Source organism: Microcaecilia unicolor, chromosome 11 (genome assembly GCF_901765095.1).
Source record: "Microcaecilia unicolor chromosome 11, aMicUni1.1, whole genome shotgun sequence".
Taxonomy (NCBI): domain Eukaryota; kingdom Metazoa; phylum Chordata; class Amphibia; order Gymnophiona; family Siphonopidae; genus Microcaecilia; species Microcaecilia unicolor.
In genome coordinates, this window is record NC_044041.1 from 136,230,894 (window position 1) to 136,246,788 (window position 15,895).

General features: G+C 46.0%; 1 protein-coding gene across 2 annotated transcripts in view; it reads left to right on the forward strand.

The window, feature by feature from the left end:
- LOC115479635 (RNA-binding protein 14-like) overlaps positions 1-15,895 on the forward strand; it is a 151,547-nt gene that overhangs the window by 62,682 nt on the left and 72,970 nt on the right. For both annotated transcript variants that reach the window (XM_030217688.1, XM_030217689.1), the window contains exon 2: positions 10,366-11,368. In XM_030217688.1, the coding sequence (XP_030073548.1) occupies positions 10,366-11,368 (1,003 nt within the window). The remainder of the gene's footprint in view (positions 1-10,365; positions 11,369-15,895) is intronic.

Genomic DNA, 15,895 nt, shown 5'->3' on the forward strand with positions numbered 1-15,895 from the left:
CATTGAAGCAGTTGGAGATAGGTATCACAGTGTCCCGTGAAGACCCACTTAAGATTCAGAACATTGAGATGGTTGGGGAAATGTTCACCTGCTCTGTGAGGTATCTCTGTGCATCTTAATGAGATTTGGAGCTTTGTGCAGCTTTAAGAGTGTGCAGGACCACCAGTACAATGAAATAGCACAGACAGTTCCAAGGGGAGGAGGGGGAGGGTATGTGAGAATATATGGCCTGCTGTCCTCTGAGAATACCTGCTACAGGTAATAGCTTTCTCTGAGGTCAAGCAAACCAATAATTCTCACATGTGAGAATCCCTAGCTGCCAGGCTCACTGAAAACAACAGAACCTTGCAACGGCGAGGTAAAAAAAGATTAACCTACAAACTGAGAGTGCAGCCTGGAATAGAACAAAATGGACTAAGGGGGGGGGGGGGGGTGGAGTTGTATTCTAGACATCAAATATTTAGTACCTTTGCATTGGGTATGCTGCTCAAGGCAGAAGTGAGATGTAGATATGTGGACTAAAGACCGTGTTGCAGCCTTGCAAATTTCTTCAGTGGAGGTTTACCTCATGTGGGCTACCCGACCAAGCCGTGGCTCTGACGATGTGAGCCTTGATGTGATCCTCAAGAGTCGGCCCAGCATGGGCTAATTGAAGGAAATGCATTCTGCCAGCCAATTAGAAATGGTGCATTTCCTGATGGCAACCCTCATTCTGTTGGGATCAAAAACAGCAAAAGCTGAGGACTGTCTGTGGGGCTTAGACCGCCCCAATTAGAAGGCCAGTGCTCGCTATTGCAAGGTGTGCAGTGCGCTCTCGCCAGAATGGACATGAGGTCTGGGAAATACTGTTGGCATGACAGTCGACTGATTTGAAAGGAACTCCGACACAACCTTAGGCAGGGTGCATGCGGAGAACTAAACTGTCGTGATGAGACTTATAAGGTGGATCTACTACTAAGGCCTGAAGCTCATTGATTCTGTGAGGTGAAGTAACAGCCACCAAAAATGTGACCTTCCAGGTCAAGTACTTCAGGTGACAGGAATCATGTGGCTCAAAAGGAGCTTTCATCTACTGGATGATAACGACATTGAGGTCCCATGACACAGGTAGAAGTTTGATAAGGGACTTTGTCAACAGCTAACCTCTCATCGAACAACTAGAGGCTGACCAGAGATGTGCTTACCCTCTATATGGTGATAAGCATGAATTGCACTGAGGAGAACCCTTAGAGTTTGTGTTGAGATCAGACTCAGGTGTAGAAGGTATTCAAGTAGGGTCTGTATAGGGTAGAAAATGGGATCTAGGGCCTTGCCCTCACACCAAATTGCAGACCCATCTCTATTTGAAAGTGTAACATCTTAGTGGAATCTTCCTGGAAGCCAGTAAGACTCTAGAGACACTCTGGATCATGCAAGGACTTAAATTCTAAGCTCTTGCTGTTTGGGGGCAGAGCAAGATGGCGGCAGCAACATTGAACCGTGGGTGAACCTCTGGTAACGCTGTGTTTAAACCCATTCCTCCTGATGTATTTTCTTACTAAAACTTTTAACCTCTGAGTCCCTTTACGATGCCACATACCAAAAGGAAGGGTCTCATGAAAACCGGAGCCCAGCCGGTTTTAACTTCTACTCCAACACAGCCTACTATTGGGGGATTCCTCGCAAGAACCCCAGTAATGACGCCGGGAAGCCCCGCTGAGCTCGTAGCCCGAGAAAGAGCCGAGCTCTTGGTGCAGGACGTTTCGTTGTCTCCCCCCCCCCCCCCCCCCCGGCGCGCCCACCACCACCGCAACAGGCTGTGCTCGATGACGGAGGTATAGCCCCAAACCGCGAAGACTGGAGAGGAGAGCTACACCTGGGTCTCCACCTCAATGTTGCAACCGAGGCCTGTAAAACAACGATGGCTGAGAGTAAGGCACAGAGACTAGGAACACCTCAGATCTCCTCGCCTGCGGTGACTCTTGAAGCAATATGGGAAACTCTGTAGACGGTGATGATATCAACGAGCAAAATTGAACCGTTAGTGAGTAATGTAAAGGAACTAACTAATGCATTTTCCTCTATGAAAGAGGAGGTTTCTGAAAAGATTAAGATTTTGTCAAATGAAAATTCTAAACTGAAGGAAACCTCAGTTAAAACTAATACAAGAGAACATGTTGATTCATAACAAGTTGGAATATTTTGAAAACTATAATAGGAGGCTAAACTTACGTTTCCTGAATTTTCCACGGACTTCAATATCTACACCACTAGAAACTTTTAAAAGGTATTTGGTGGAAAATCTAAAATATTTCTTGGAAAATGTGCCTCCAGTGAATAAAATTTATTATCTTTCTACAAAGAAAGCTGGGCAAAGGTTGGATCAACCGGAATTAAATGTTTCAGAATTGTTGGAAACCTCTTTGTCTGATGTAACTGAGCGACAAACTTTGTTGGTTTCATTTGTATTTTCCCAAGATTTAGAACTTGTTAGGAACATGGCTTTGAAGAATATACAAACTCCATTTTATGGCGGGAAAATCTGGGTATTCCCAGATGTTACTAAATCAACTCAAATTAGGAGGAAAGACTTCTTAGCACTTCGAGTGGAAACTTTGTCTTTAGGAGCCTCATTCCACTTGAATTATCCATGTAAATGCAACATAAAATATTTGGGAGTGAAATATGTTTTCTTTTTGCCTGAACATCTAAAACAATTTATTTCCGCAGAAAAAATTATTATAGTGCTTGTTGAATTTAAACCGTTATGCTTTGCTTCAAGATTTAGATAATGGGAATTGTGATTATGACTTTGGGGGGTTATAATAATTTGCTATTGCCTTATTGCATCTAGAGATTTGTTTTGTCAATGTACTTTATCCTAAGTTAACGGCTCTTAGCCCCTAGTTTTGGTGGTCTAAAGCAAGTTTATAATAATTTTTTTGGAGGAGTTTAATTTGATGTTTTCTTAACTGTTTTCCCTATTCAAGTAGTAATGCTTGTGAAAATTGATAAAAAAATAAAAAAAATTCTAAGCTCTCAACATCCAGGCTATGAGGGCCAGACTGGAGGTTGGGATGCAGAAGAGACCTTTCGTTCTGCGCGATGAGGGTCGGAAAACAATCCACGGTTCTTTGGATGATAACTCTAGAAGGAAGAGGGAACCAGATCTGCTTGGGCCAATATGGCACATTCAAAATCATGGTCTTGAATTTCAATAAAGTCTTCCCCACAAGAGTTATGGGAGGATATGCATACAGGAGACCATTCCCTCAATGAAGTAGGAAGGCATCTGATGCTAGACTCAAGGGCCTGGAGCCTGGAACAGTACTAGGGATCTTTGTGATTGAACTGAGTGGAACAGAGACCCACCGAGGAGGACATTTGAGAATTATTGGTCTTCTTGTCCTCAGGGAAAGCGAAGATACTTAACTGCAGCAGGTAATCTCTGAGGACAGCAGGCCATATATTCTCACATACCCTGTACTGTCTCAGGGATTGGACTTATTAGATGTATGGCAAATTTTGTATCCTGGAGAGAGGGAATATAAGCATTTTTCTAGGTTCTATGGCTCTCAATGTATGTTGGGACTGTATTCCCCTGTGGCAATTTCCCCCTTAGCTGGAAGAGGGTGCTCCGCATATGGCGGGGGTGATGCCATTTTCAACATAGTGTTAGGAGAAGCTCCTGCTTTCAGGAAAAGGTATGGAGGGGTGGGTTGGGTCTTGGTTCTTCACTAGACCACCAGAGGTAGTGACTTGGAAGAGGGGTGCCAATGGACCACCATGTTGTTGTGACTGGTGAGAGGGGACTCAGGAGGCTGCCGTACTACTGGCATATTTTTAAAGGTGTGGGGGTAAGGGCTGATGATCCTTTGGGGGAGGATTCTAGACCATGAGGTCACCAGGCCATTGGGGAAGCCAGTCTGAGGCAGGGTGGTTGGGGAAGTGGAAGGGCCATTAGAAGATAGTTGCTGGGGATTGTGAACTCCCAAAAGAATAATGCAAAACGGAGGTGGGTGGCGCCAGTCATGGTAAATCTGTTAGAAGTGCTGGAAGGAGCAAAGCTACTGAACTCTATAATGTACTCTCAAAGGAAGGGAGACCTGAAAATTGTTCAAGCGACGAATTTATTACCTTGTTAACTAGTGATTGGAGGAAGAGAAGGGGTTCTAACTAAACACCTCTTTCAACCAACCCTTCTAATGCTGCCCCGGACCTGGCAAACTTTCTGGCGCTAAATGCTTCTGAGAAACATTTTGACCTTTCTGTGTGCTACTTAATTGCATTTACATGTGGTCTGCGTAAGTGCTGAAACCTTTAGAGCATTCGGCGAGCAAACCCTGTAATATACCCCCCTCCCCCCCTTGTTAGTGCTGGCATTTTGAGCTCTGTGTTTTTGAAGAAGTGTTGTGTGATGAAAACAGTATTCTTTTATGCATAAATATGTGTAAAGTTTTAGTGAAGCTCATATGCTCCCCCTGCATTTGCCACAAGTTGTCCATGCATATAATTTGAATACATTTAGCTTGAATATGTGATGAAGTGTCCATGATGGCAAAAGTGAAACTAAACTAGCTAGTAGTGTTTAATTTAAAAATACCTTCCAAAACCAATTTTGCTGCACTGTTTATGAAACCTGTAAGTGATTAAAAAGTGGAGCAGAAATACCCAAGTAAACAATGTTGCAATAGTCTGGTTTGGAACAGATAATTAGGTTACTGCATCAAATATTTTTCTTGTAAGCAACTTGTTTATCATAGTAAGCACAGAATTCAACATGATCCAAAGAATTTTAGTACTAGATAAAGGTACCTGATGATACTTTGGCCATTGACCCAAGATTTCATTTTTATCAGGATTGATCGTTTCACCCTGTTTGGATCATGGAACGTGCTATATTGTGTGACATGAACTTGGGTAGCAATGGGATAATTAGAGCAGAGAGTTGGAGGGCAAATGTTTCACTTTTGAGAGAGAGGATGTTGGGGAAATCGTTAAGTTAGAATGAGAAGAGGTAGTTACGGAAGGAACTTAATGTGATACCGGGATAAATTTGAGTTGTATATACACACATTGCGCAGAAGAAAAAAGGGAGCAGGAAAAGGTAAATTAGGGCCTTGTATACAGTTGGAGAGATCACAAAAGTTAACATAAAAAGGAAGGAAAGAAATGGGGAAGGGGTAGGTATTAATACTTAAAAACAAAATAGGGGGTTTTGAGTGAATGGAAATTTTAGTGTGGTTCTCAAGAGGAACTTTTTGGAGTACTGTACTAAGTTAGGTTGTTAGCATGGCAATTAAAGGTGCAGAGGAAAATGAGTGTGTTGAGAGTAGTAGTCACTAAGGGGTCCTTTTCTTAAGTTGCGCTAACAAATTAGTGTGTGTAAAGTGCTATGCAGCCCATAGGTTTACAATGGGCTGCAAGGTATTTAGCACAGCTTAGTAAAAGGACCCCCTAAGGATGGTGGGGTGATCAGGTGTAATAGAGAAATAGCTGGGATTTAAGAGATTCTGTGAAAAGCTGTATCAGAATGTGGGAGTGAGGAGGAGGATATAGATCAATTTCTTTTGGTAGCTAATCTTTCAAGGCTAGAAGATAGTAGGGAGCACTCAAGGGGTTGGGGAAGTGGAAGGGCCATTAGAAGATTGTTGCTGGGGAATGTGAACTCCCAAAAGAATAATACAAAACGGAGGTGGGTGGTGCCAGTCATGGTAAAGCTGTTAGAAGTGCTGGAAGGAGCAAAGCTACTGAACTCTATAATGTAGTACTCTCAAAGGAAGGGAGACCTGAAAATTGTTCAAGTGACAAACTTATTACCTTGTTAACTAGTGATATGAGGCTGAGGGGAGACATGATAGAGGCGCATAAAAAATGAGTTGAGTGGAACAGGTGGATGTGAAGCGTCGTTCACGCTTTCCAAAAATACTAGGACTAGGGGGCATGTGATGAAACTAGTGTAGTAAATTTAAAACAAATCGGAGAAAAGTTTTCTTCACCCAACGCATAATTAAACTCTGGAATTCGTTGCCAGAGAACGTGGTGAAGGCGGTTAGCTTGGCAGAGTTTAAAAAGGGGTTAGGCGGTTTCCTAAAGGACAAGTCCATAAACCACTACTAAATGACTTGGGAAAAATCCACAATTCCAGGAATAACATGTATAGAATGTTTGTACGTTTGGGAAGCTTGCCAGGTTCCCTTGACCTGGATTGGCCGCTGTCGTGGACAGGATGCTGGGCTCGATGGACCCTTGGTCTTTTCCCAGTGTGGCATTACTTACAGTGGGGGAAATAAGTATTTGATCCCTTGCTGATTTTGTAAGTTTGCCCACTGACAAAGACATGAGCAGCCCATAATTGAAGGGTAGGTTATTGGTAACAGTGAGAGATAGCACATCACAAATTAAATCCGGAAAATCACATTGTGGAAAGTATATGAATTTATTTGCATTCTGCAGAGGGAAATAAGTATTTGATCCCCCACCAACCAGTAAGAGATCTGGCCCCTACAGACCAGGTAGATGCTCCAAATCAACTCGTTACCTGCATGACAGACAGCTGTCGGCAATGGTCACCTGTATGAAAGACACCTGTCCACAGACTCAGTGAATCAGTCAGACTCTAACCTCTACAAAATGGCCAAGAGCAAGGAGCTGTCTAAGGATGTCAGGGACAAGATCATACACCTGCACAAGGCTGGAATGGGCTACAAAACCATCAGTAAGACGCTGGGCGAGAAGGAGACAACTGTTGGTGCCATAGTAAGAAAATGGAAGAAGTACAAAATGACTGTCAATCGACAAAGATCTGGGGCTCCACGCAAAATCTCACCTCGTGGGGTATCCTTGATCATGAGGAAGGTTAGAAATCAGCCTACAACTACAAGGGGGGAACTTGTCAATGATCTCAAGGCAGCTGGGACCACTGTCACCACGAAAACCATTGGTAACACATTACGACATAACGGATTGCAATCCTGCAGTGCCCGCAAGGTCCCCCTGCTCCGGAAGGCACATGTGACGGCCCGTCTGAAGTTTGCCAGTGAACACCTGGATGATGCCGAGAGTGATTGGGAGAAGGTGCTGTGGTCAGATGAGACAAAAATTGAGCTCTTTGGCATGAACTCAACTCGCCGTGTTTGGAGGAAGAGAAATGCTGCCTATGACCCAAAGAACACCGTCCCCACTGTCAAGCATGGAGGTGGAAATGTTATGTTTTGGGGGTGTTTCTCTGCTAAGGGCACAGGACTACTTCACCGCATCAATGGGAGAATGGATGGGGCCATGTACCGTACAATTCTGAGTGACAACCTCCTTCCCTCCGCCAGGGCCTTAAAAATGGGTCGTGGCTGGGTCTTCCAGCACGACAATGACCCAAACATACAGCCAAGGCAACAAAGGAGTGGCTCAGGAAGAAGCACATTAGGGTCATGGAGTGGCCTAGCCAGTCACCAGACCTTAATCCCATTGAAAACTTATGGAGGGAGCTGAAGCTGCGAGTTGCCAAGCGACAGCCCAGAACTCTTAATGATTTAGAGATGATCTGCAAAGAGGAGTGGACCAAAATTCCTCCTGACATGTGTGCAAACCTCATCATCAACTACAGAAGACGTCTGACCGCTGTGCTTGCCAACAAGGGTTTTGCCACCAAGTATTAGGTCTTGTTTGCCAGAGGGATTAAATACTTATTTCCCTCTGCAGAATGCAAATAAATTCATATACTTTCCACAATGTGATTTTCCGGATTTAATTTGTGATGTGCTATCTCTCACTGTTACCAATAACCTACCCTTCAATTATGGGCTGCTCATGTCTTTGTCAGTGGGCAAACTTACAAAATCAGCAAGGGATCAAATACTTATTTCCCCCACTGTATGTACTTATGATAGCTAAGATCTTGACAAAGGTTCTGCCTGAGTTGGTTCATCCAGGTTATACAGGGTTTGTTAAAGGTAGCTGGGAGGATAACACGGCCCACAATGAAACGAGAGCGTTTGTGTTGACACAGCCTTTTGACAGGGTAGAATGGAAGTTTGTTTAATGTGTTAGGGTGAACTTCGGGGTAAACTTGTCAAATGGGTTCAGCCTTTCTACAAATGCTCCTCTGGGAGTATTTTGGTGTACAGCATTAGGTCAGAGTTCAAATCAGGGAACTAGACAGGGGTGCCCAATTATTTGCATTGGTGGTAGAGCCATTAGTGGTTAGGATTCAAGAAAAGAAATAACCACCCATTTCAGAGGGATAGTAAGATTTTTGCTCTATGCAGGTGTAGGGTTACCATAGTTGTGAAGACAAAAAATAAAATACCCCAGCCCTGCACCTTGCTGCACAGTCACGACCCCCACCAAGAAAGCCAGATTCCATAAGTGTTGAAAATACTAGTACTGGTAAAAGCATCAAATGCATTTTCTTCCATACTCACTAAATAATAAATTAGACAATATGTACAAAAAATATGTTCCAAAAAAGCAAGCATCCATGAGCTGCACGTCCCCCTTTCCTTTCTCTCCCATCCATGAGCAGCATGACCCCCCTCTCCATCTCCTATCCATTTGCTGCATTTCTCCCTTTTCCCTTCCCCCCTCTCTCCTCCATTGCACATACAGCATGTTCCCTTCTCCTCTTTCTTCCCTTCCATCCACGTGCAGATTGCCCCCTTTTCTCCCTCCCATCCATGTGCAGCTCTTGCCCCCTTATCTCCCTCCCGTTATTTGAAGATGTCTAATGACTTCCGTTGTTCGGATCATCTCTTCGTGTTTCTTTCTGGTCCCAGACAGGGCTATGCTATGTCTAAAGTGATTATAGCTTAATGGCTGAAGGAAGCAGTCACTTCCGCGTACTTCTTAGTGGGGCGGTCTCTGCTTGAGAATTGCGGGCTCATTAGACTCTGGTACAGTCTGCGTCCTGGGCAGAGACCAGTGTGCTCTCCTTGGAGGAGATTTGTAGAGCGGCCGCTTGGGTGTCACACCATTTTTTTCAAAACATAAGAGTTGATGTAGCCACGCAGGGTGCTGTGCAGTTTGGGGCAGCAGTTCTGTCACGGCGAGTGGCGGTTTCCTACCCTTGATAGGTGATTGCTTTAGTACATCACACCAGTTTCTGGATTTATCTGCTGCTGACGCTATGGAAGGAAAAATTGCCTTACCTGATAATTTTCTTTCCTTTAGTAGCAGCAGATGAATCCAGAATCCCTCCCGTTCAGTCTGCTGCGCTGTGTTCTCCTCAAGATGGGTTTTTTCATTTACAGTGTTTAAAAACAAAGATATAAGGGCTGCTTCATATTTGTTGTCACAATTTGATGTTGACATTTACTTTGTGAGGAAGGTTTGCAGTTTTCTCATGCTCTGCTTTGTGATGCAACATGTACTGAAGGAATGAGGGGCTGGACATCCAGGATCACTGCCTTCTTTTAGTGTTCTCTATCTCTACCTGCTGGTAGATGGATGCAACCCACCAGTTTCTGGATTCATCTGCTGCTACTAAACGAAAGAAAATTATCAGAGAAGGCAGGACATAATTTTTCCTTGAATGTTTCCTGTTGAGGCCTGACTCCTTTCCATCACATTCTCACCCATGCTCCCATCTAACCCCCTCCCGCCAGGTTGAACCCTTCTATGAGGTCAGTCACCCTAGCGAATATATTGCTGATCCACTCCATTCCTTACACCTCCCACCAGGTTCATCAGTACCCCCATCTTTTCCTGTGTTCTGACACTTGACACCACCAGCAAGACCCTTAGGTTTCTCTTTTTGTGCAATCCCATAAATGTTTTACCCCCTGCTCCCACCAAGGGCCCAGGTCACAGCTAGATCATCCCTAAGGCTACTCTGATATTCCCATTCTCACTGGTCCAAGGGTCAAACTCTCCAGCCTCATCTCTTTGGGGCAGTGCTGCTGCCTGTCTTCTTGGTTGCTGTTGCTTCTTTTCTGGCCAATGTAGGAAAAATTTTTCTCTTGCAGCCACCACCTTTTCTTGATCCTCTTGTTGAAATCTGTGGAGCAATTGTAAATTTCTGAATGGGAGGGGAATTCCAACTGCCAATTTGGGCAGTTGTGTAGAATTTCTCCATGAGGATAACTGATTTCTACCTTTCTTGCCACATTTCAGAAACTTTATTATCTTTAGTGTTGTATGTGCACTTCTAAAATTGCTTTTTGCTTGAGGTTTTTTTTCCCCCTAACAAAGGTATTTGATTAGCAAATTGGCAAGGGGGGAAGGATGAATCACAGTTCTAGTAAACTGAGATTTTTATTCTTTAGTATTTGATGGACGTTTTTATTTTCATATTTATATTCCACTTTAAACCAAAGCGGATTAGAATAATTTCTTAGATTGTTAAGTTTTTCTGTTAACTAACTGATAACACTCTGTCTACTGCTTTATTAGACTATGCGTTCGTTCATATGGAGAGAGAAGCAGATGCAAAAGAGGCCATTGAACAGCTGAATGGAAAAGAACTGAAAGGAAAGAGAATTAATGTTGAGATGTCTACTAAAACTCAGAAAAGTGAGCAGGATACAAATGGGGCATCAGGACAAAAGGTTGACAAGAACCGGAGAGCAAGTGACTATCAGGAGGCCCAGCAGTCTGCCAGTGACTATGACCAACTTGGAGCTGATGAGTCTTATGCAGCTCTGTATGCTATGGCCTCTTCCTATGATCAGCGTCGCCGTCTTCTTGATTCAAACATCTATGATCTTTATGACAGACAAAGACCACTATCTCCCATTTATTATGGAAGAGACCGGAGCCCAATGCGGCGATCACCCACCAGAGCTAGCTACTCTATGATGCCATCTGCTGCTATGATAGCAGCCACCTATAGATCCAAAGCTTCTCCACTAGGACAGTACAGATCCCAGGCCTCTGCTCCATTGGCAGCTGCTTACGGCATGCAAGCAGCTGCTTATGGGACACAGGCTTCTGACTTGGCTGCTGCTTATGGGGAGCAAGCCTCTGCTGTTCTAGCATCCGCTTTTGGAGCACAAGCATCAGCTGCCCTGGCAAGTGCTTATGGCACTCAGGCTGCCTCTACATTGGCATCTGCCTATGGAACTCAGGCTTCCACACTTGCAGCGTCATATGGGAATCATGCTTCTTCTCTGGCAAGTGCTTATGGCACACAAGCCTCTGCCCTGGCAGGCACACTTGGAACACAGGCTTCGGGTGCACTGGGGACTTATGCATCACAAGCTTCAGCTTATAGGCAAGCCACGACTCCGTTAACCACATCTTATGACACAGTACAGCTTGGACAGCAAGCCGCTACATATTCAGCAATGCAACAAGCAGCTTCCACTGAGGCTCAGTACGAGCGGACCCGACTCTCTCCTCCACAAGCCTCTGGTCTTGATGATGCCTATAAAATTTCTGCAGATTTAATGAAAAGGTATGTAAATTTTCTTTTGGCAGTCAAATGTTCTGCAGGGAGTGAGGTCACCATATGAAAACCTTTTGGGTGCTTTGTTATAAATTGAAAGCAGACACACAGCAATTTGTGGAAGTGTCACATTCTTTAGAACATGTAGGGGTTTTCCGTACCAATGTGCTTCTGTGCTACACCCACATTAAAGCCATTGTCACAGGTGCTAGGTATGTAAATTTTCTTTTGGCATTCTAATGTTCTGCAGGGAGTGAGGTCACCATATGAAAACCTTTTGAGTGCTTTCAGTTATAAATTGAAAGCAGACGCACAGCAATTTGGGGAAGTGTCACATTCTTTAGAACATGTAGGGGTTTTCCGTACAAATGTGCTTCTGTGCTACACCCACATTAAAGCCATTGTCACAGATGCTAGCTGATGTCTATTTCCACTATTCACATATTACTTTCATACGCATTAACTAATATTACCACCAGTTGCCCCACAGTAAGGCCAATGTGTAGTAGAGTATTCTCAGAGGACAAAGCAGGCTGATAATCCTCAAAAGTGGGTTGGCGATCCGTGCCGACCCGGGAACTGGCATTTGAAATAGCAAAAACTTTTACTGGAGCCTTCTGAGCACGCAGCGCGTTCAACTGCACATGTGCTGAGTGCCTTCCTGCTGGCCATGCGGGCGCTCCTCAGTTACCACTTTTCCGCGTGAGGAGCACCAGCTGTTTACCTGACTTCACTTTGTTGCCCGGGAGAGCCTTCAGTGCCTTTTTCACAGCGTTTTTGCCTCATTTGTTTTCCTTTTCTTTCTTAGTTTCCTAAAAAATGTTTCTTTTTCTTTTTAGGTTTATTTTTGACCCGCGTCAAGTTTCCTTTTTTTTTAGTCATGGCCATCTTTAGGCATGCTCGGCCAGGTTTTTCTCCTTTTTGTGCGTTTTTTTTCAGCACAATCGGGTTTTTTGATTTGGCTACAGTAGTCTTCCCTTCCATGTCACCTAAGACTCCCAGTGGCTTCAAACGCTGTTCTCAGTGCAACTGGACCATCTCAGGCACTGATACCCATTCGTGGTGTATTCAGTGCCTTGGGCCCGACCCTTTTGTGCCATTTGTCTTCGTATGAAGAAGACTCAACTGGCTCGAGAAGCCCAGAGATAATTTTTGGGGCTCGGTCCGTCAGTATCGAGGGAGGCATCGACTTTGGGAGTGGAGGCAGGCATGGCAGCTGAGAGACCTCGACACACTGGAAGCAGCGAGGCATTGAGTGGGTCTCCACCCAACTCGCCTCCTGCTATGCAGACCCCCCAGGACCGTCCATTGTTGGACCCGACCCCAAGTTGACGTGGGGATTCGACGTCTGCACAGAGGAACCTTGGTGACGTGCTTCGAGCGAAGGCTAAGAAGCACCAACACCGTTCTCCCTCGACTCATGTTGCCAGGGACGCCGGGGACATCAGCACCCAAGAAGCGTCGATGCTGGGAGGATTGCTCCCCCTTCATACAAGAGGCGCCGATGTGTCGGTCTCCCAGCAGTCCAGTTCCTGCTCCCGAGCCCCAGGCGACTCTGCCACCAACTGCTCCACCGGCCCCACAGCCTGTACTGATGGTGGCTCTCAACGAGCAGATTTGGGCCTTGCTTCCAGAGCTTCTGGAAGGACTGCTGTTCCACACTGCATCGGCGTTGGGGGTGCTTGCGCCTACCTTGCCATCTGCTGCAGCTATGTCTGGCCCTCCACCCACGGTGAGGTCTCCGAACTCGACGCTGCTTGCTGCTCCGGTATCGGCTGCCTCCCAGGTCGACTCCCCATCAACGTTGTTGGAGGAAGCTTCGCCACAGTCCGTGCAGGAGTCGGCTTCTTGACATCGTAATCGAGACCTCGGGTCTTAGGCTTCGAGGTGGGTTCAGTCTCAGAAGTCCCTGAAGGAAGTGCTCTCCGACACAGAGGAAGAACGCTCGTGGAAGTCAAGAGTAAGATCCCAGGTACTTCTCAGATGAGTCCTTTGGGATTCCCTCTGAACCTTCTCCTCCTGAGAGTCTGACCTCATCTTTTGTATGGGAAATAGTTCAGGCCATTCCATTCCCCATAGAGACATGGAGGATGAGGCTAGGGCTGAGATGCTCAAGGTCCTGGACTACACCTCTCCACCTAGAGAGACAGTGACAGCTCCTTTGCATAAGGTACTCAGAGAAGTCCTTATGCGAAACTGGGGCGTCCCCTCTGTCTGTCCTCATTGTCCCGAAGAACACAGATTCCCAATATTGGATCCACGGGGAACCTGAGTTGATGAGGTCTCAGTTACCCCACAGTTCCAAGGTGGTGGACTCCGCCCTCAAAAGAGCCAAGAGTACTAGACTATACTTCAGCGCCCCCAGGCAGGGAAGCTAGGACCTTGGACTCCTTTCGGAGGAAAATGTATTAGGCTACCATGCTTTCTGCCTGTATACAATCATACCAGCTCTATACGAGCTTCCACTTGCGGAACTCGGTGTGGAAGCTGTTTACTTCGGTCGATGCCCTCCCTCCGGAGCAGGCCGAACCCTTTCGCCAGCTGGTCAAGCAGCAGAAGGCGTGTCGTAAATTTTTGGCCAGGGGCGCATACGACACTTTTGATCTAGCAACCAGGATCTCTGCTCAAGGTCTAGCAATGCGCAGATTCTCATGACTGCATGTTTCTGACCTGGACCATTCGGTCCAGCAGAGGATAGCGGATGGTCCTTGGGGGGGGGGGGGGGGGGGGGGGATAATGTTTTCGGAGAGAAGGTGGAAGATCTGGTTGACCAGATCAAGAAGCACACCGATGTTATGGGCTCTCTCTCCGGGCGCCTTTTGCTACCACCCCCTCTACTAGGAGTTTTTTTTGGTGGCCTCTGTGCTCCCTATTCCTATTCTAGGCATAGGTATACTCCCACTGCTCGCCAGCCTGCTCAGGCTCAGCCCTAGCATGCTCGTTCACGTCAACAGCGTGTGCCCAAGGCCCCTGCTGCTCCCCAGCAAAAGCAAGGCTTTTGACTGGTTCCAGGTGAGCATAGCCACAGTAGAAGTATCTTTGCTGGACGACTTGCTGGTTGGGGGGAGGTTAATATTTTTTCACCAAAGGTGGCCTCTCATAACCTCTGATCGGTGAGTTCTTCAAATAGTCCAGTTAGGATACACCCTCAATCTCGAATCCAAACCTCCAAATTGCCCACCGAGAGCTCATTCCTTCAGCTCTCCGTACAGGCAGGTAGTTGCAGAGGAACTCTTTGCCCTTCTACAGGCCCATGCGGTTGAACCTGTTCCAGGGGAAGAAGGGCTGGGATTCTATTCCAGGTACTTCCTTGTGCAGAAGAAAACTGGGGGGGGGGGGGGGGGGGAGGAGGAGGAATGTGTCCTATCCTAGACCTGAGAGCCCTGAACAAATTCCTAGTTCAAGAAAAGTTCAGGATGGTTTCCCTGGGCACCCTTCTTCCCATGATTTACAAAAACAGTTGTATATGCTCTCTGGACTTGAAGTATGCTTATATGCGCATCCCGATACTTTCAGCTCACAGGAAGTATCTTTGTGTTCGGCTGGCAGTGCAGCACTTCCAGTAGCATGTGCTGCCATTTGGCCTAGGGTCAGCTCCCACAGTATTCACAAACTGCCTAGATTATAACTGCTGTATTTGTTTCCAAGAAAGGTGACCCCTTGTAATCTCCGACCAGTGGGTTCTCCAAATATTTCACACAGGATACACACTCAATTGGCGTTTAGGACCTCCAAATTGTTCTCCATGGGTGTCACTTCTCAGTGCCTGGCTCGAGCAGGTACTTGAAGAGGAACTCTCTGCCCTTCTTCAGGCCCATGTGGTTGAGCCTGTCCCACCAGGGCAGGGATCTTATTCCAGGTACTTTCTTGTCACCAAGAAGACAGGAGATTTTGTCCCATCCTAGACTTAAGGGCCCTGAACAAATATCTGGTCAAAGTAAAGTTCAAGATGATTTCCCTGTACACCCTTCTTTCCATGATTCAGGAAAACAGTTTTCTATGCTCTCTGGACTTGAAGGATGTATATACCCACATCCAGAAACTTCCTGGTTATAGAAAGTACATCAGATTCCTCGTAGGGAAACTACCAGAACCATGTCCTGCCATTTGGTGTTGCGTCAGCGCCCAAGTTATTTACAAAATGTCTTGCAGTAGCCACAGCGTCGCAATGCATGCGATTGGTCAAGAGCACGTCGCGGGAGGGTGCTCAAGCGTTGAGCAGGTGATAGATCTTCTAGGGTTGGTGATCCAACTACCCAAATTCCATCTTCAACTATTCAGTAACAAGTACATAGAAGCCCTTCTAGACATAGTGCACCCTCGAGCCTTCCTCCCTCAAGATCGAGTGACTTCTGTCATGGTGATTGCCGATCAGGTTTGCAGCAGCCAGCAGGTAACAGTTTGGCAGATGTTGAGATTACTAGACCACATGGCTTCCACCATGCATGTTATACCCTTGGCATGTCTCTATTTAAGCCCAGTCGACCCTAGCTTCTTAGTGGCATCAGGCCACGGGGAACCTAGTGCATGTCATTG